Source organism: Rhipicephalus sanguineus, chromosome 4, assembly GCF_013339695.2.
Source record: "Rhipicephalus sanguineus isolate Rsan-2018 chromosome 4, BIME_Rsan_1.4, whole genome shotgun sequence".
Taxonomy (NCBI): Eukaryota; Metazoa; Arthropoda; class Arachnida; order Ixodida; family Ixodidae; genus Rhipicephalus; species Rhipicephalus sanguineus.
In genome coordinates, this window is record NC_051179.1 from 185869145 (window position 1) to 185891175 (window position 22031).

The 22031-nt window shown below is 51.9% G+C and overlaps 1 protein-coding gene across 1 annotated transcript in view; it reads left to right on the forward strand.

Annotated features, from left to right (window-relative positions):
- LOC119391911 (inversin) overlaps positions 1-21816 on the forward strand; it is a 217492-nt gene extending 195676 nt beyond the window's left edge. Inside the window, exons 12-14 of the mRNA XM_049415444.1 lie at positions 4213-4319; positions 20742-20887; positions 21629-21816. Of these exons, the coding sequence (XP_049271401.1) occupies positions 4213-4319; positions 20742-20887; positions 21629-21816 (441 nt within the window). The remainder of the gene's footprint in view (positions 1-4212; positions 4320-20741; positions 20888-21628) is intronic.
- The last annotated feature ends 215 nt before the right edge of the window (positions 21817-22031 follow it).

Here is a 22031-nt window from a genome sequence, read left to right on the forward strand (position 1 = left end):
AAGCCAGCCGGACTTCTGCAGCCTATTGAGACACCACGGCGGCCGTTCCAGCAAATCGGGATGGACTTACTGGGGCCGTTTCCGACGTCCAATACCGGAAACAAGTGCATCGTCGTGGCAACTGACTACCTCACCCGCTACGCCGAGACAAAGGCCTTGCCCAAAGGCAGTGCCGCCGAGGTAGCCAAGTTCTTCGTGGAGCACATCGTCTTACGTCATGGCGCCCCAGAGGTTCTCATCACCGACAGAGGTACGGCGTTTACGGCTGTCCTAACTCAAGCGATCTTGGAATACAGCCACACAAGCCACCGCCGGACCACCGCGTACCACCCACAGACCAATGGCCTGACCGAGCGTCTCAATAAGACCATCGCCGACATGCTGGCTATGTACGTCGACGTCGAACACAAGACGTGGGACGCCATCCTTCCATATGTGACCTTCGCGTACAACACGGCCGTACAAGAAACGACGCAGATGACTCCATACAAGTTGGTCTACGGACGGAGCCCGGCAACAACGCTCGACGCCATGTTACCAAACGTGACCGACGAGGAAAATATCGACGTGACCACCTACCTACAGCGCGCCGAAGAAGCACGACAGCTGGCCCGCCTGCGCATCAAAACCCAGCAGCACACCGACAGCCGTCGCTACAATCTTCGACGACGCTTCATCGAGTACCAGCCCGGCGACCGTGTCTGGGTCTGGACGCCAATACGACGACGCGGACTGAGCGAGAAGCTTCTTCGCCGATACTTCGGACCGTACAGGGTACTTCGGCGCCTGGACGCACTCGACTACGAGGTTGTCCCTGACGGCATTACGAACTCTCAGCGGCGCCGTGCACGACCTGAAGTCGTCCATGTCGTGCGCCTCAAACCATATTACGCGCGTTAGCGAATCTGAGGACTGTCATTTTGCTTTATTATTGTACTTTGTTGCTTTATTCTTTTTATTTATTGTTGCATACATTTGGCCTGTTCTGTTTTAAGCATCGGGACGATGCTTTTTCAGAGGGGGGCATTGCCACGGGCGTTTCCTATTATCACTTTTGCTTTATTCGGTTTTCGCCCACAAAGTCTGTCAGCAACGCTCAGCGCGAACCGCGCCTCATTGTTCGAGAAGCGTCCCGATCATTGTAGATCGTTTTGTTAAGATTGCGCGCAAGACGCGCACACTCGAGCTCATTCCAGAATTTGCGCGACAGCCAGCGATAACGCTGGAATATTCGACGGCACATGTTTAAATGCCGACGCGCTTCACTGCTTGTCAGTTGATCGACCAGGGGTGGAAGCGCTGCGCCATTTGCGCCACGCTGCGCCAATCCGCTTCTGCTGCGCCATCCTGCTCCAAAACGCATTATTGCGCCCAAACTGCTCCCAAGCGGTCTTCGGTGCACGGCCTCCGCGATGGGCTCCAGTGCGCTTCCGGAACCGATCACCGAGGCTACGTTTGGTGCCTTTATGTGCCGCTGTCATCCGTGTCATGGCACGCCTATGCGAGCTTATATCATCATCACATCACTTGGCGGGCTCTCGTGACGTTGTCGAAGGCACAAAAAAGCTAGCGAGCCTGTACAGGAGCTAGCTACAAGAAAGTGAGTTGTGCGGCCATATTTCGATTGTGACGCCGGCGGCAATGGAGTTTTCTGGTGCGCTGCGCGCACGAGGTGGTTGCGGTTATCGTGGCCTGGGACTGCAAACACGAACAAAAGTAACTGCGTTGACGCTTCATAATTGTCGAAAGGGTTCTATTTACTGCGAATACTTAATTTGATGTAAAGCCATGAGGATAGTGCGAGCAGCCGCCGCGGACGTAAACGCGCGACCATTATTTAGAAACTTTGCATTAAGGAAACCGCTGTATAGCTGAGTGTGTAATGTGGATTTTGTGCCATAAGTCTTCATGAGAAAGAAAAAAAAATGTTTTATCTGTTTGCGGTCAGTGAAACCACTACCAACCGCGAAACCACTCACAGGGCCTCGGTCCGTGCAAGTCGGTTGGACCATTTCCGGAACTCATTTTTTTTAGTGAAAGCGATCCTCTCCATGTGCAGAATTTGTTGCATTGCACACAAGCCCTTAGACGTTATAAATGCAGCATGTAAACGCTCTCGTGCAGGGACGAGCTTAGTATCGCTAGTGCGATCGGTCGCGTTGTTCGATTTTGGCTCGTCAGAACATGCGCTCGGCTCGTGGTCGAGTACGCTGTAGCTCGTACCATCCACAGCACTACATGACATGCCGCTCGCCGCCGTTGCTGCGTGTGGTTTGGCTCATGAGGTGGCGAGTGAAGAAAATACAAAAAAAGAACAAGATAGACACTTGGAACGTTTATTACTGAAAAGACAAATGTCAGGTAGTACGAAAACAGAACCACGGTATACAAATTGTGCGATTGCGACATCTAGTATCATCGCATCTCAAGTACCGTATTTGCGTGCATATAAGCGACACCAATAATTGACAAATCTTGGAAGGGAACTTGAAGGGAGAAGGTCGAACCGCATGGCGCAATTTTTGGCGCGATTTACGCGCGTTTGTAGGGACGCGCGTGTTTTTTGACGAACGCCTTCGCGAAATCGCGCTGTTGCGTCCTGAATGGCTTGATTTCATGCGCGACTGACGCGTGGTCGGAGGGTCGCGCGCGTCCTTTTGACGAACGCCATCTCAAAATCGCGCCGCCGCGTCTTCCTCCTCGAAGTAGAAAAGGAAACGCCTCGCGCGGCACATCGCCCGCTCGTCCGACAAACGGAGTTTAGGGTGCAGACACGTGCTTCTTTGGTTTCTCCCAATGCCTCCAGACGGCGCTGACCTCCGCGCATTTCGAAGGAACTTTTTGAAGCCGGCGTAGGCTTTAGACGAAAATGTAGCAACCCGGCAAACGCGGTGCGAAAACACCCCTGATGAAAAACGTTCATTATCTTTAATGTTTTTCATTTGTCAGTCTAGTCAAGTGTAGCTATTCAGAACATCGCTTATCTCATTTTCCTGAGTCATTGCTCTATCACAGCTGTGATGTTTTGATAACACGTACGCGCGTGTGTGTGCGCGCATATATATATAAATTTGTGTTAAGTGTGGTTGGTTCATCAGTATTAAATGTTTTCTAAAATCGTTGGAATTTCTTGTGTTTACCAGAAATAAAAAAGAACAATGATATTTGATCATAGAATTCTGCTCCAAAACAGCATTATTCCTTCTCCGTGAGCTGCTCCAAAACACTCAAGCCCGCTTCCACCCCTGTCGACGGACGACGCCCTGTTCGCCGCTATCATTGTACAGCGTGTATTGCTGTAGTTCTAGCTCTCAGCTTCTCGGCCACAAGTGGGGGCAAATAAACAGTTTCATCTCGGACGTGCTGACGGTTGTCTTCGTCGACGTCACGACCACGTGACAGTATTGTCTATATATGTGTGCGTGCGTGTGTGTTCGTGTGTGTGTGTGTGTGTGTGTGTGTGTGTGTGTGTGTGTGTGTGTGTGTGTGTGTGTGTGCGCGCGCGCGTGCGCGTGCGTACTGGAATGTTGTGTCGACAGCCCAACGCACCCGAAAAGAATTTGCACTGGCGGCAAAGCCGTATCGACACGCGTTAGCAAGACACGTCGTAATAGTTTTGCTTTGCGTAGGTTCCCATTGGCCCCTTGTAGATCCAAAAAGGCCCATACGGCCATGAAAATTTCATAAGGAGACTCGCTATACAATTTTCATGGCGGTGTGTGGTGGATGACGGGCGAGGATGGCGTAAAAAATGACTATCGCAAGACGATGCTGAAATATGATCTTTGTTTATGTCTGGTTGTGGAGCGCTATGGTACTTCATGCAACATTTCTGCACTGGCAGAAGCTAGTCAACGTGTCGTGGAAGTATCGGACAGAAATTGACACTCTTCAGCTAACGCTCAGGAGAGCACAGGCGAAAGCCCTGACGAGACGCTCTTAAAATCGTGTCAATCGCACTGTCTGTGAGTGTGTGAAGGAGGGGCCTCTGTATATGTAGACCATCTCGTAAGACATCTCCCAGCCCCAGAAGCTTTCTGCTCCTCACACGATGTTGCACTGCATTCGGGATTGGCACGCCTTCGACCAAACGACGACGTCATGTGAGGACGATCATTTTGACACCGCAGACATGTGAATAAATTTAATGCTTTAGATCCGCGTACCGCCAAATGCAACGCGACACTTACCTTGACGGAAACCTCTTTGCAGGGCCGGACAGCGTTGCATTGGGCAGCGCGTTGCGGCAGCGTGGCCGTGGCTGAGTTGCTGTGTGCGAGTGGGGCCCTGCTGTCTGTGCCAGACCTCACTCGGCACAGGTGCGCCATGCTTCCTCAGCTATTACTGCTCGTCGTTTTTCACCAACTTGCCTATCTCGCTCTTCTGTTATGTGTTACTGATATGAAAATGTTCGGCTGTCGTTTTTTGCGTCAAATGAAAGACCAAGCCCTGAAGAGCCCAGAAAAATGTACTGGGACGCCTGAGCGCGCCCTGCAAAATAAATGCACCGTGACGTTACGACACGGTACGAGCTCCTCGACACGTGCTCGCGCGAGTATCGTGACGTTTCACGGCAGCACCTCTGCGTAGCTCCGTTGGTGACGCGCAAGCGGCCATTTGTTATGTTTTGGTACCTGACGTCATCACAACTAGCTATAAAAATGCGTCAATTCACCGGAATTGATACTGTAGCCTGTAGGCACGTTAGTGTCGATGTCAGTAGGAACACCGTGCGGAAATTGACGTTAATGTCAAAATAAAGACGCCATTAGTATTTACTAAGCTTCACGTTTCCCCAGAGCAGTCCCTGTATACAAGAGATTTGTATGTCGGAGTAAGATCAGCTTCAAAAATTGATGTCGATACCCCGTTAATGGAGGTTGTATGAGACTTTAATGACCGTCTGTATATTATCCAGCCAACGCCTGCGGCTCATATTGTAACGTATTGCAAGGAGGGTCACACAAACACTGGTTTTATTATGGGCGAACTTGTGCCCAGAAAAGTAGGTGAAATAAATGAAAGAGTCCGCTAAAGCGTTCCACACGAGTGTCTCTTTCCGAACACACTTCTTCGTCGCCTCGCAGATCAGCCGCACTGTCTCGAGCCCCTGCACGACGAGCGCCGCGGTACCACAAGAAGCGCGCGCAGGCGCGAGACATTGTAGACGCTTACATATATAGCGGCTCGCTGATCCTCTTGTTGAAAAGCTTACTGAAAGCAGTCTTTGCGGCAATATTCTCTCATTATGAAATAAGTGGTGCAGGCAGGCTGCGATTTGAGCCGGCCTTTCGCAAGCCAATCGTGTGCGGTTCATCCAGCCTGCTACAGTGTGAAGTGGCCCTTATCTGTTTATCTTTGCGTACGACTTGTGAGCTATAATCGTTATCGGCAAGACGTGCACTTCGAGGGGTCAGGACGTCCTTCCATCGCCACACAAAAAGAACTTCAAGTTGCATCAATAGCCCGCCGGGAGCATATTTACGCCCAGAGCTACGCTGCAGCGGAATGCAGTTAACAGTGTTATGGTGTCCTAAAGGCGTCGCTCGCAACACTGCTCAAAACCAGAACTTAACAGGGGAGCCCATTATGATGAAGTGTCCTGCGAGTCGAGCTTGACGACGAAGACGTTCTCGCAGTAAAGACTTTCCAAAAAGAACCTTGCAGTGCTCCTCAACATGTAAAACTTCTTGCATATAAAACACTGTTGGCTAGGCCTAAACTCGAATATGCATCACCCATGTGGAATCCTCGTAAGAACTACCTAAGTGACGCTATGGAATCCGTACAGAATCGCGCCTTAAGGTATATTCATTTATAATTTTCATACGATATCAGCTTTTCGTCGTTAAAAGCAGATTCTTGTTTGGACTCGCCAGCAAATCGTCGTCGTATCACGAGCTTATTGTATCATGATATCTACAACACTTCACTTCGCCACGCACCTTACATGCTGCCTCTGTCGTGCATTTCACTGCGCACAGGCCATGCATTGAACGTTGCTCGCCCAAGTGCGCGAACTGTCGCTTGCTCGTCATGCTTGTTTCATCGCACATCGCTTCCATGGCCCCTCACCTGCCTTCATGGAAGAAATAATAAAATTTTTCGTGGACAATCGCTTCAATTTTTGTTTATACTACGACCCCTTATGTAACACGCCTCCGGGATCTAGATAAATGAAATGAAACGAAGCTTCATCGCCATTCTCACAAGATGTATAGTCTCAACTGCAACATGTGACGATCACAAACGGGGGATATATCACAATTGCGCCGCAAGGGCGCAGCAGCGAATGCGATGGCAACAAACTGTAATGCTATACGAAGTAAGGCTGGCAGTTCTTTTGGACCCGATCTCGCGTAACTCTACAAAACGCTGGTATACGGGAATATGGCCACTCCAGGGAGAGAATTGGTTTTAAGGTTGATAGTCTTTCTTCGGATACTTGAACGCATAAATTTTGGTCTGTCTGTCTGTCACACGATTCAGCCACCCGGTCAAAGTTTAAGCACTTGCTGACCGCCCAGCCATCTTGAACTGGTAGCTGCGTTCATACTTGTGAACATTGTCGATGAAAAAGTAAATATAACGCATATCTGAGGCGCTACGTCAATACGTAAGTATTAGGTGGCGTGTTTCTTTACTAGAAAATACGCGTACATAGATACGTGATTCTAAAGGCCCTAGTGTTTCTTAGGCTGCGCTGAAAATGCGACGCTATGCACGAAAAAGCCCTCTGCCGACGATATGGCGCTGCCACCTGGCAATGGCCCTGGGAACAGCATCACGGGTGGCCGCGGATGAGACCAGGACTCATGTAGTACGGCCGGCAGAAGACTATCGTCTTTCGACGACATTTGCAGCGAAGCCCGCAGATACGCGGCCAATTTTAGGGGCGAAGCTCCTTAAAGCGGCACCTGTTCGTCCCCGTCGTAGTGCGTAACCAGTCTTAACGCTAGTACCAGATCTTGACCTCCAAGGTGGTGCCGGTGGGAGATTTCTCCTGTGCGTTGTTGAACAATAAAAAATTCGCAGCGTGCGCGTTAACTAAAAGCCGAATTCTTCTGTCTCTCATTCCCCATTAGCAGCCATTGGCATGTTCCAGTAGGAAACGTTAGTAGAAGTAGAAGTGTAAGTGTTAGCTAAAAGCCGACTTCTTCTGTCTCTCATTCCCATTAGCAGCCATTGCTTACCTCCAAGGTAGTGCCTGGTGAGATTTCTCTTGTGCGTGATTAAACAATAAAAATTTTGTTCAAAACGCCGTTGATTGATGAAATAAACCAACGAAAGACGCCAGATGTTTTCTAAAAGCAAAACGAAAAGACGCCGGATGTTTCTAAAGCAAAACGAAAAGACGCCAGCTGCTTAACGAAAGACGCCAGATGTTTCTCCTTTCCTACGCTCCCCCCTCCCCTATCTTGCCTCGCGGCGCAGCGGCGCCGACGCAGGCAGCGTCGCGAGGCAGCGTCCTGATTGAAAAAACCGACCGCTCGCGCTGCACAACCGTTCACTGACCACCCCGTATATATAGGCACTGGATTTTGACCTCCAAGGTAGTGCGTGTGTGCGATTTCTCTTGTGCGTGATTAAACAATGAAAATTCACCGCGTACATGTAAAATTAGAGTGAGCTGCAAGTCGTCATAACTCTCATCGAACCTTTAGTATAAACGCGCCCGATCTCACGTCGGTGATGATGTACTGGGCAGAATTCACGGAAGATTCACGGTTTACCGATGAACCTCCTCAGCTTCGCCCACACATCATCATTCACTCCGTGGATATGCTGTGATTTTTTTATGCAGTCTGTCCTCTCGACGCGAAGCCGTGAGAGGACAGCACGTAGAAGGGTGTGCGAGCCGTGTACTGATGCTTGCCTAGATAGCGCGCGCGCCAGTGCTCGCGACCGCGCCTTTATGATCTAAGCTCGCAGTTGCTACTCGAGCGACGCAGAACCCCATGCTCCTTCGCCCGACCAACGCCTCCTTTATAAAGGAGGCGTTGCAGTACGTGCAGTAAAATTTAAGTACTCTTCCATTTCGCCCCTACTTCATGGAGCATTCTGGCTCTTTCAAACGAATATTCAGGTTTTTTTATTATTTATATGTGTCTAGATATCACTTTTTCCTATTGTTGTTTTTCTCTTGTAGAGCCCTCCTTCAGGCTGTGAGCAAATCGGACAGTGCGCGACCGCAAGAAAAGGAAATAAAGACGCGCTTAGCTGTGGCACGTGAAGCCACGGCTCGTGTTCCCTGCTGGCGTCGATTATGGTTTAGCCGTCTCTTATTTTTCGCTCCTGTGGCATAAGCCTACAAGTTGTGCGCTAGGACGAAGACAGTGATTGATCCGAACGCACCCTCAGCTGCATAGGCGTGCGCACAGGGGGGGCAGGCGCCCCCCCCTAATCACCTAAGAGGGGGGGGCGCAAAATCTGCCCCATACATTGACTTAGTAGGGTGGGAGGGGCGCTGAGATGAACCTTTGCCCCCCCCCCCTGATGAGGAACCCTGCGCACGCCTGAACTGAACAAGCCTCACGTCTGCAGGACGTCTCGACGGTGCAACTGCGTCTTCCTGCTTTCTGGCCCCAGAACCCGCAAGTTTGGTTCCACCAGGTCGAGGCGCGATTCTCCGTGTACCACATTTTCTCGGAAACAACACGCTGCTACCATGTCGTCTCAGTCCTTCCTCCTGATGTTGCCATCGAGCTCTCCGACGTCCTCTGCAGCCCCTCGGACACTACACCGTATCAGCACCTCACGACCAAGGTGCTGCAGCGATTCATGCCGTCGGAACGCGCCTGCCCCCAGCAGCTCTTGCGGAGGGGGACATGGGTGACCGGCGCCCTTCTCAACTGCTCCTACAAATGCGACAGCTTCTTGGTGGTCACGACATCTCTCCCCACTCGGCGTTGCTTCGCGATCTCTTCCTCCAACGCCTTTCTCAGCCCATCCGCCTCTTGCTAGCGTCGGCCGTCGACGCGAGCTGGCGTAATCTGTCTTCGCTGACAGATTACGCCAGCTTGTTCGACTCGGCACGCAACAAGCTTCGCCGGGAGCTGGTGCGCGAGCATCCGGACCCACGGGTCGCCGCCGGGCACCCACCTCCTCCCATCCCAGCCACTGGTTTCACTCGCCGCGAGCGCGCGCTTCTTCTTGCCCTGAGGGCCGGTTCTGTGTGGCCCGCGGAACGCAGGCATCGTCTTCGCGGCGCCGCTGCACCGAACTGCACCGATTGCGGCGCGATCGAAACCCTGTGCCACCTATTTTTTGACTGCCCTTCTCTCAACACTGCGCGGAAGCGGCTCGTCATGAAGTACCGGCTCGTCGGACTGCCGTGTGCGACCCTACAGGACTTGCTCCATCCCACCGGCCACGTGCACCGTCGCCGATCAGCCCTTGCGGCCCTACTCGCTTTTCTCGAGGATGCCGGCCTTGTCGAACGAATTTTCTAGCCGCTCACCACGGTGACTCGGACGCCCGTTCTCCTGTCCCGCCCCCCTCACCTTTCATTTTTTTTCACTCATACCTTCCTTTTTCTTCTTTTACCATGCTCTTTTCACTCTCACTGTTCCTTCAATCCCCAGTCCCCCGTGAGTGTATCGGTTGAGGTGTCCTCGCTTGAGAGACAGTTATCGTCACTCTACACCCAATTTTCATTTTCATTTCCTTTTTCCTTTTAAGAATCACCCCCCCCCCCCCCCCCCCGTCGACGTCAACCTCGATTGCCTTCCGGAGCTCGCCGATCAATTTCATGAAGCGACCTGCTCATCCGTAACAGCTGTCTTACCGCGCAGACACGGCAATTTCGCGCCTTGAGGCCTGCATCGACGAGCTCGCCGCCTCAATTTTCACACTCCGGAGCCTCCACCGGGAGACCTGTTATCCTCGTGCTCGTCATAGCGCTCTTCCACGCACATGACTAGCTCGGAGACCCAGCCCCCCACCTCTCTGCTGGTACCACCGGCGTTTCGGACGCAGAGCCACGAAGTGCACACCACCCTGTTCGTGGCAGGGAAACGCCCGCCTGGATCACTCACGGCGGCCTGTGGTCTCGCTTCGCGCTCCAGCCGCCTTTTCATGGTAACAGACCAGTTATCCAGCGCCAGGTATAGATACCGGCGCAGAGATTAGCGTTGTGCCCCCAACTAAGGCTGATCGTTCGAAGTCACCTGGGCAGTCGCTTCGTGCTGCGAACGCCTCGTCTATAGCGACGTACGGACTCCGATCTCTCACACTCGAGTTTAGCCTTCTCCGCATTCTCCGGTGGATTTTCGTCATCGCAGACGTAGTTCAACCGATCATTGGCTCGGACTTCCTTTCACACTTCGATTTGGACGTCAGCGTGCGGCGTCGCCGCCTCATAGACAGTCAGACTCGTCTCCCCATCTCTGGAGTCCTGTTCGACCTTGCTTCCATGGTGCATCTGCATGCTGATGCCATCCTCTTCATTCGAACAAATCTTGGCGAGTTTTCCGCATTTCACAAAACCGTGCAAGCTCACTCAGCCGCCTAAGCATACGGTGACACACCACATCGTCACCGATGGTACACCTGTAGCCGCTCGACCAGGCCGCTTGTTTTGGGACCGTCTGGCCATCGCCAAACGGGAGTTTCACCATATGCCTTCCTCCTCCTGTACGCGGACGACTTGACTGTGTGGACACCATAGGTCGGCAGAAAAATGTGGAGCTCACTCAGACTCACTCATAACATATGTGTTGCCTTTAGGACTCACTCGGACTCAGACTCACCAAAATATTCCTCATTCGGACTCGCTCGGACTCACGGATCGATCTGAGTCTGAGTGAGTCTGAGCGAGTGCACTTATGAGTCCATTAGCGTATAATTTACTTTCTCGACCCTGATACCAGTTATGCCAAACTGGTTAACATCCCTGTCTTTCCTCTCTCCGGTTTGCCTTTTGTCGACCCTGTGTTACTGCTCGTTAACATCAGCGTCTCATACAACTGGTGTTCTACTTGGCGCGTTTTCATCTTATACCTTCCAATACGAGTGATCAATGGTTACAATGCAGTACGGACATTTTTATCAAAAGAGGTTACTCACACGGGATATTTTAGCTAGGCCTTCCCATCAAAGATTTTGCCAGAGGGAGGCCAAACCCCCCTCCCCTCGCCCCCTCCGTAACTCAAACATCTGGTCAGTAAATATTGAGATGGCGTATGAACGCTAGTGCTTTGAAGTATGTGTGAGTAGACGTGAGTATAAGCATGAGTCATCATAAAACTGATAGGGATGCTTAAGTTGAGTAGACAGGACCATAGGTCAGCAAAAAATATGTGGAGCTCACTCAGACTCACTCATGAAATACATTTTGCCCTTAGGGCTTACTCGGACTCACTAAAATATTCCTCATTCGGACTCAGACTCACTGGAATTTTTATCAACCGGACTCACTCGGACTCACTCACGAAAATATTACTGAGCCTGACTCACTCAGACTCACGGCTCGATCTGAGTATGAGTGAGTCGACTCATGAGTGAGTTGCCGACCTATGGTGGACACTACTGCCAGACCTGCAACGCCAGCAGGACGCACTCCAGAGTGCTTTGGACAAGGTCTCGGCCTGGTGTGCGCGCATAGGACTGACACTATCGGCTACAAAGCTTGCATTCATGTCTATCACCAATAGACGAGGTCGCCGTTGGCTCCTGCAGACGCCGATTTGTTTGAGACTAAATGGTCAAGCTCTCACCACTGTATCCACGATCCATGTGCTCGGAGTCGAACTGGACGCATCTGGCTCTGCGAGTGCGCGGGTTCGCTTGGCTCGTCGAAAGAGCGCTAATGCCGTCCTTCTTATTCGCCGCTTTTCTCGAACGACAAGAGGTGCTTGTTCTCGAATGGCCCGTGTTTTAGTGCGGTCGATTCTGTAACCTCGGCTTGTTTGTCAAGCTCAGTTTCAACGGCTGACATTGAGAGATTGGGACTTGTTTGAAACAGCCAACCGAGATGCCATGAGGGCGATTACCTGGCTTCCTCGGCTAACACCTATCGCGACCCTCCAGGCGGAAGCGCAGCCAAACATCACTGGTGAAATCGTACACCAGCGTCGAATCGCTCGCCGCCTAGAGAGTACGGCTGTTCCTGCGGCGGCGGCTCTAGCCCACTGCTATACTCCAACGCCGCCACAGCCTGTCGCACCCTTCCCAGAAATTCCGCCATGGCTATAGAGGCACAGGCCAGTGACAACCGACCGCTCACTCGCCTGTGACAATCCAACCGACAAGTGGAACAGGAGGCCGCCGTCACTCCTATGGACGACTCACTGGCGGTATGCGTAGACGCAGCTATCGATAGTTGCGTTCTGCACACCAGCCTCGTATGCCCCACGCTACCTGAAACGCAACAAACATGCTCCTATGTTACAGAGGCACCGTTCCCATCCGTGTTGGCGGAGCTCGCTGCTGTACGGGTCGGGTTAGAAGTCACGGTACCCAAGGTGGATTGCTTGTCGCTGAATAGATTGCTTATATATACGGACTCCACGCAGGCTGTTCGAGAGCTGCAGAAAGTGACCAGCTTCCTCGATATAGCTTAATTCTGATGTACACCGACTGATGCACTCGTGCGCCTGTCCTGTCCGCGTATTGTGGACCCGTTGGTCTGCACCGGCCCAACAGAACGCAGGTGACGCTTGCCATGTAGCGGAAGTTCGACACCCGCTGCCTCTACTTCGTTTGTCCCGAAAAGGCAGCTTGCTCCTTCACAAGGAAACACTCCGGCGCTCCACGCGTGCACTCATTCCTCCGCGTGGGTCGGACCTTCCCGGCGGCTTAACTCGCCGAGAGGAAGTTGCGTTTAGGAGGATTCGTGTGGGCGCCGCCTTGACTCCTGCTATCCGTGCTACGTGGACATCTGGTGCACAGCCTCCCCCAGGAAAATGCCCCTTCTGCTTTGCCCCAGTCACACAGGCAACTCTCGATCACCTACTGGGAACCTGTCCGGGCCTTCACAAGGTCCGCACCCGCCACCTACGCGGCCTTGATTGCCACCGCGGTCGACCACCTTACTTGAAGCGCTGGGCGCACGGTCCTCTGCAGCGACCGCTCCTGAATTGTATCCAGGAAACTGAACTATTCCTTTTTATTTAGGTTATGCCGGAGGGCATACTGGCGCCAATAAAAGAAAGTCACAGTTTCGTCGTAACGGTGAAGCAATGAATGCGAACATCTGGCGTCTTTCGTTAAGCAGCTGGCGTCTTTTCGTTTTGCTTTAGAAACATCTGGCGTCTTTTCGTTCTGCTTTTAGAAAACATCTGGTGTCTTTCGTTGGTTTATTTCATCAATCAACGGCGTTTTGAACAAAATTTTTATTGTTTAATCACGCACGGGAGAAATCTCACCAGGCACTACATTGGAGGTAAACAATGGCTGCTAATGGGAATGAGAGACGGAAGAAGTCGGCTTTTAGCTAACACTTACACTTCTACTTCTACTAACGTTTCCTACTGGAACATGCCAATGGCTGCTAATGGGGAATGAAAGACAGAAGAATTCGGCTTTTAGTTAACGCGCACGCTGCGAACTTTTTATTGTTCAACAAAGCATAGGAGAAATCTCCCACCGGCATCACCTTGGAGGTCAAGATCTGGTGCTAGCGTTAAGACTGGTTACGCACTACGACGGGGACGAACGGGTGCCGCTTTAAGGAGCTTCGCCCCTAAAAAGACCATATGCTCTAGCTCGGCATTATACTTCCCTCGTCAAGCGCTTGGGCTTTGTGGGGTCTCAATAGATCGCCGCTCTCGGAACACACGGAGACAGTTCACGCCGTCCTGCAACCAACACGTGTACATTTATTAACTTGCTTTTACATCGCGGTGAGCTCGCCTGCCAAATCTGATACACAACCAATAACACAGTAACCTTATGCAATGCCAATACAATACACAGAAACAACACTCACAATGTACCGCGAATGCGGCGTCGCCGACGTTCGACTCACCACGAGGGGCCCGCGAGAAACGAGCTGCGGTATCGTCCCCCATGGACCCACCGCGGGAGACGTCCATCCACGCACGTTACCAAACCCCAAAGAACCTCGCTGCTGTTTACTGTACGCCGGTCTATCCTCGCCGACAGGGCGGCGCCACCTTACACCGCGCGATCACAGCGCCACTTCCCTTTCGGCAGCCGTTCAACCTAACTGCGGCTAATACGCGAGACGCTTGTGCGCCATGAAGCGCAAACGACTTTACAGGGGGTGATAGCATCCCCACAGCTTCTCCGCTGCATGTGGTACCAAAGCGTGACCCCGGTGATTGGCGTCCTTATGGAGACTACCGAGCGTTGAACGCCAAGACTGTCCACGACAGCTATCCCCTACCGCACATCCAGTATTTTACTTCGCGCCTAGACGGCTGCACCATTTCCAGCAAAGTGGACCTCGTTAAGGCGTACCACCAAATTCCCGTCGAGCCTGCCGACATACCAGAGACCGCTATCACGGCGCCCTTTGGTTTGTTTCAGTACGTGCGGATGCGCTTGGACTCCGCAATTCGGCTCAAACCTTCAGCAATTCATCTCTGAGGTCACACGGGGCCTCCCTATTGTGTTAGCAAACCTTCATGATGTCATCTCCAGCCATACGCCTGATGATCATGAGAAACGTCTACGCGCTCTATCCTAACGTTTGCAGCAGTACGGCCTCGTTGTGAACGCCTCCAAGTGCATTTTCGGCGCCTCCGAGCTTGAGTTTCTGGGCCATCACATATCCGAGGGTATACGCGCTCCGCTCCCACATTCAAGCAATCCAGGACTATCGTCAGCCTACAACACTGCGCCAGTTGCGCCAATTCCTAGGACTTGTAAATTTCTCCAGGCGCTTCATAACGCACTGTGCAGAACTGATTCGACCGACCTCGTTGGTCGAATCACAATGAACAATGTCGGCATCTCAGGACTTGGCACGACGTATATTGCTGCTCCGTATGCCGCTGGACTGGCGTCACAGAAGACATGTACTTGAAGCACGTTGGGCACCCTGCCTTCGCCACACAGATAGCGAGGAACAGCAACGGCTTGCAGTTGTGGTAGCTGGATGACCCAATCACGCCATTGTTTCATCAACTCCGAGGGGAGACCCTTGTCTTTTTAGTCTGGGAAGCTACTTCCTGCTTAGACCCGCTATAGCGTCTTCGGCCGGGAGTTACTAGCAATCTACACTGCGATTCGGCATTTCCTGAAAGGATGCTCGTTTTACCTCTTGGCTGATCATAAGCCACCGGCGCTCGTTTTATGCACCAACTCATCCAAGTACGCGCCCCGTGAACTCCGTTATCATGCTTATATTTCGGAATTCACAACTGACATCCGTCACGTGAAAGGCGCTAACGACACCGCTGCAGATGCCCTGTCTTGTATAGCCGCGGTTGCCTCTTTATCTCCGAACCATAGGTCGGCAAAACAATTGGAGCTCACTCAGACTCACTGAAGAAATATATTTTGCTCTGAGGGCTCACTCGGACTCATAGTCACCAAAATTTTCCTCAAGCGGACTCACTCGGACTACTAAACTTTTTCTCAGCCGGACTCACTTGAACTCAAATTTACCAACATATTAGTAAGCCGGACTCACTCAGACTGATTTAGTCGACTCATGAGTCCGTTTAGCTTTTTCGATCATGATGTCAATCCTCTTTAACGCTAATATCTCACATAATCAGTGCTCTACGATGCGCCTTTTGATCTTGCACCTTCAAATACTGGTCATCATCATTCATCATATAACATCATTGTCATATATCGATTCAGTCAGGACAGTTTTTATGAAATACGCGACTCACACGAGATATTTTTATCAAGAACTTCCCATGAAAGAGCTTGCGAAGGGAGGTCGTGGCACCCTTCCTACTAAATATGCCTCTGATCAATAAATATTGAGGTGGCGCATGAATGCTAGTGTGCTGAGATATGCGTGAATAGCCTTGAGTATAAACGTAAGCCGTTATAAGGCAGATAGTAATGCTGAAGATTAGTAGATAGGACCATAAGTCGGCAGCAAAAGGTGGCGCTCACTCGGACTCACTCAAGAAATATATTTTGCGCTTAGGGCTCACTCCGACTCAGACTCACGAATATTTTTCTGAAGTGGACTCACTCAGACGCACTAAAATATTCATCAACGGGACTCACTCGGACTCAAACTCACCAAAATATTACTCACTCAGACTCAGACTCACCGCATGATCGGAGTCTGAGTGAGTCTGAGCGAGTCGACTCATCAGTGAGTTTGCCAACCTGTGCTCCGAACCATCGACTGGGCTTCATTCTCCTCCGCACAGCAGAATGATAGAGAGCTCACCGCTTTTCTGGAGAACGCTCTTCTCTCCGACTACGCCTGGTGCCCCATTCATTATCATCTGAGCCCCTGTGGTGCGATGTGTCAGCTTATTTTTTTCGCCCTTTTGTTCTGTCTTCATTACGTCACACCGTTTTCCGCTCAATACACGACATCTGTCACCCAGGCATCCGGGCTACTCAGCGCCTTCTCACCCAGCGCTGTCTAGCCTGGAATCAACGGTGGCGTTCGTGCTTGGACGCGCATGTGCCTGCACTGCCAGGTGACAAAGGTCTTCCGGCATACCAAGACGCCTCTCCAAGCTTTCCTTCCAGCCGGCCGTCGTTTCGACCATGTTCATCTTGACATTGTGGGCTCTCTCCCACGTGTCTCAAGGTTACCGTTACATGCTCACCATGATTGATTGTTTCACACGCTGGCCGTAGGCTATTTCCATTCCTGATATCACCGCTGAGACGGTTTCTACTTGGGTATCTCGTTGTGGCTGTCCTGGCACCGTGACAACAGACCGTGGACGTCAATTCGAATCCTCGTTGTTTACATGCCATAATCGCATCCTCGGAGACAGACATTGCCGTACCACTGCGTATCATGCCGACGCCAATGACATGGTGGACCGCCTTCACGGACAACTAAAGGCAGCCCTGACCATCCGCCTCAGTAGTTCAACCTGGGTTAATGCCTTGCTCCTTGTGCTCCTGGGTTTGCGGGCTGTCATTCGGGCAGACCTACGGTGCTCAATGGCCGAGCTGATGTATGGAAGTTCTCTGCGGCTCTCTGGAGACTTCACATCAACGCAGCTACCAGCCCAGCCACAACAATTCCTAGAACGCCTCCTAGACTGCGTTCAAGACCTCCGGCCCACTCCACCCCGGCTTCCCCACCACAAAACAATGTTCGTCCGCCCGGACCTGGCCACTGCAACACGATTTCTTGGGCCGCGACGCATTCCGACGTCCTTTAACACCAGCCTACGACGGACAATTCCGTGTCCTTTAAGCGGTATTCACACGGGGAACAAATCCTCGGGGTATAAAGGCGGAGCCTAGGGACGTCAGCTCGCGAGGAGAACACTCCACAAATGTCCCCCACTCACACGGACGAGTCGAACGGAGGGGGAGACCAGTGTTACCAGACTACACTGGTGGCTTGTACCGCGGGTTTCACCTGTTGCCAGCTGCTGACGACGAGCTGCAGACTGGACACCCATTGCCGCTCTCTGCAGGAGCAAGTGCAGCAATAGGGCTGACGCGCTGGAGTTTTGAGTACTGTGGCGGAGCCTGGTGGCGGGCGCCGAAGTTGCTTGGGTAGTCAAAAATGGACGCCGACCGGCGAGTTACGCAGTTCTCAGTTGCTTTAAGGGTTTTACTTAATTTTGCTCCTAGTTTTCAGGCTCAAAAAGTGCTTAAAACGTACGCAGGAACTTGTCCGCTATGCCTGCAGAGTCTGACATGTTTGACGAGCGATCCCAGCTTCAACAAACCGTGCCGAAAGCAGGTGGTCTGGGCGACGGCTCTGAGCAGCGCGCGGTCCCGAGCGCGGTCGCCGCCGTTATTGTTGCGTGGTTAATTGCCTCGAACATGGGGGTAAGGATCCTAATGTGCGGTTTTACTGGTTCCCCTGAAAGCCGTACGAAGTGGAGCGACGGAACCGCGGGATACGTGCCGTCCGACGCGTGAAGTGAGCACGCGAGCAAAACGTGGTTTGCAACGTAACGTGCTGATTACTTTTCGTACGCGCGTGCACGCGTTTATATATATATATATTCCCTGTGTGCAGTCCAGACGGCACGCCGTGGCTGCCGACGGCGATCACGAGGATATGCAGCCGGCATTTCGTGCGAAACGAGAAAAACGATGCCATGAGTCACCCTGCGCATGTGCCTACGATTTTTCCGGCAGCTTACAGCCGGCTGCTTCCAGCGGCCGGCTGTAAACATTGCGCGCCGTCGCTTCTCGACCGCCACCGCACGCTGACAGAATTTGACGAATTCCCTAGAAGCAAATGTTGAAAATTACGATCGTGCATGGGGAAAAAGTGTGTTTGCGACTGAATGCGGCAGAAAACGGCACACGACGCGAATGCGCTCATTCGGGCCGCCGACGGCTAGCCTTCGTCTGGACCTTTCTTGATTCCGTTTCGTCGTGTAATGCAAATCATGTCGGCTTTCTTAACAGCAATCTTTTCGTTTATGCACTGTCGTTAATCGCGCGAGCATGCCTCGTAAAACTTAACTCGAGTTCAGCGTCGTATGAGATTCGCTGCACTTGCGATTTGCAGCGCGCCGAAATGGTTCCTTCAATCTCCTGCACGTCGTAAACATACTTGACGTTGACGAGCTTCTTGCGTTTACGCAGACTGCTTGGCCTGAAGAACTCAGCCACGCCAGAAACTGGCCGAGATCCAAAGCGCAGCACAACCGACAGCGGCGGCTCCATTGCGCATCTGAGCTTAAGGTCCCTAGATAAAACAAGTTTTCAAGGTAGCGACACCCTTCCTTTTCCTCCTCGCTTATTTGCCTGGAGCGCCCCCAAGAAGGGTCAAAGCGTGCATAAAAAAGGGAATGTTTGTGTTCAGTTATTACGGCGGATAGAAATATTTATAGCAAATGAAAAGTAAATGAGACGTAGGATAAAAGGTTACTTAGTTGAATATAAGCGGTACAACATAAGAAGAAGCGTGATGTGTGTTACCCAACTGGCAACGTTGTTATAGTTTTATATTTCACACCATTATCCATGGCGTCTCGCAACGTACGTCGTAGTTCGTCCCGGTTCGTCCAGTTCTCCGAATGTGTTTTGCTCGTGAATATGATGTGGCACAGTTAACGTGCTTCTTGCTGGATCCTGTGATCCTGACTGACCACAGGGCAGCACCTTGTTGTGACGAGTGATCATAGCCGCTTGTGCGCACACAGGCAAACGCCGTGGCCAGACTAGAACGAACGCTTGACTAGCAGCATTGCGATGACAGTTTTTTCTGGAAAAATACATCCATTTTCGCAATCATGATGCCAGGTAATCGTGGTGCATGTTTTATTATCTGGGTGACTACGGAAGAGACCGCGGCACCGCAATGCGGGTGCACGCAACTTAACGACAAGGGGGGTTCTACCAGTTTGGTGTCCCGAAGTGATGAACATTGCGACGATGTCGTCGCCCTACCATCAGCGGCAAGTACCAGAAACAGACTTAAAAAGCGTTGGCACAGCGTCGCGTTTGAGCCTGTTTACGCCGCGTTCAAGAGCAAGTGACTCGAACTGGTCTGGCATGAAATGTCCCTGAAAGTGCAGCTACTTCAGCTGTATTCAACTGTACGTGCATACGCACAAATATTTGTAACGAATTTCACGTACTAGACGCGCGTTAGACGCGCGTTCTGTAGCGTTTCAACAAAAGGCGACAAATCAACTCGCCTCGCAAAGGCGCGTCTACGGCGTTGCACGGAAGTCCTCGCGTCAAATGTTTTGTAGCCACACTTCACGGCGTGCCCTATTCCGGATACCACGAGGTATGTTGTAGAGGGAAAAACCGCCTTCTGTTTTGTTGCTGCAGCCGACAGCACAGTACTTGACATATTCAAAATTCACGGCGAAGCGTGTTCGGTCGACTTGGCGTCAACTGGAACGCTCCTCTTCTACAGCTTGTCTTGGATACGATTTCGTCTTTCGTCGCGGCAAGAATCCGACTAGAACCATATGCACATGCGCACTCGTTTTGAACCTTTTGCTTTATAATAAATATCACCACCATCCACTAACAGCATCACGTGCAACGAATTCACCAATCACAGACGCAAATGATGGAGAAAAGGAGGGGTAGGCGCGAGAGTGAGGAGGAAGGCGCAAAAAGCAATGAGTGTCGCTACCTTGAAAACTTTTTTATCTAGGGACCTTATCTGAGCTTAGTGCTGCATGCGGCCGCCTGTCTGACTACTAGAAACCAAAGAACTTGTCGTAGGGGGCGCTTTTCAGCACCATTTTCGCAGCGCCGCCTGGGCAGCCAGTCAGGCCTATGTGGCCACGCATGGCCACATTGCTGGGGCTATATCCCCCACCGCCGGGGGATCGTTTGTCCTGTCGGGGAAAAGGTCCCGTGTCCTCCCAGGAGGCGCGCGGGGGGGGGGGGTCGCGCCCACTTACTAATCCGTGACGTCGCGGTCACGTGATCTGAAATCCCCCCGTCTCCCCCGCGGATTTGTCCCTCGTGTGAACACCCCTTTATCGCACTCCAACAACTGCCACTCTACTTCAGAACGGCTGCGCATTTACAAGAACGGTGCGTTTGTGGTCCTCGTATTAATGTACATTTAGGGGTTGTGCACGACCGCATTATTGACAAGGAGGACATAGGACGGATCCTCAAATCACTTTTCATATCCTAAGTTCTGAGGTGAAACTCGCATTATGCTGACGCAGGAGGACTGCACTGGACGAAGCAAGCATGCACGAGGAACTCTGCGGATGGTTGCGTTCCCGGGGCGCTGTTGGCGCACGAGAAATACGCCATGGTGCAGCCTTCGTTATTCAGGTATTACAGTTACTCATCTTTTCAGCTTTGCGAGGTGCGTTTGGCGTCACCACGTACGAGGCCACGGCGTAGAATCGTATAGGCGTGCACAGTTTGCCGTAACAGGACCCGACAGACCCTACTTGGTTTTCTGCGCCCTTCTGCCACGCGTTCTGACTTTTGCGTCACTTGAAATCAACGTGAACGCCACAGCTTTCGCAATAACCGTTCAGCACGGAACAGTGAAACTTCTCTTTTTGACAGAAAAAAAAAACCACGTTCGAACAAAGGTAGTTTTATGACAGGTCACTCTGCGCATCTTATTAACGGAGAAGCAACACAAGTTGGCCGTACCTTACTTTGTGCCGAATGCACAAAGCTTCTCGTAGGAGATCCCATCCAGCGTTTGCAGAGAGCAGACGTGCTGTCCGGAGCTCTTTCATCTGTGGGAGACGCTATAGCGTCTCGCGCAGTGCACCTCGCATTCTTGGCCCTTTTCTGTTGCAACCGCAACCAAACCAATGTAGAACCTTGCCAACATCGGCGGTACCCGCTACGGACTTTCTCCGGTGAGGACTTTGATTGCTACGACTATTTGGAGTTTTCCGAAACGTGAAGCCGCCCTGCCGAGCCTCTTTCCAGTCATCGAGCACGGCCGAGACGGTAGCGTCTCAGTGACGCCGCGCCGACGCCGCCGTAACTTTCGGAGCCTGGCCGCGTTCGTGCGAACGCCAATCGCGCTGCATTGACTTTCGGAGTGCCCTTGATTTCCACTACGTCGACATGACTTCTACAGTTCCTGCCAACGACTCAGCATCCATGGATGCTTCAGACTCCAACGAATATCCAGCGGACCCAGACGATGGTTCCTGGTTCACTGCTACCCGCCGACGCAAGCCAAAGACCACAACGAATTCTGCACCCGCGCCCGAGCCTGCCAAAAATCAGGTGACCCCACGGCCACCCCCCCCTACCTGTGGATGACTTAAAGGTTGTATTCCGACCACAAGGAGGCCTTCGCCTCAGTGATTGGGCGCAACACCTGGTGGCACGCGCCATCAGCATAGCGGCCGGACTACCGGGAGAAACAGTCAACAAGCTCCTCTTTCGCATAAATGCGGAACGCAACATTGCGATAGCAAGCACGCCAGACGAAACCACTGCTACAAAGCTACAAGCTGTCACTGTGATAAATTTGG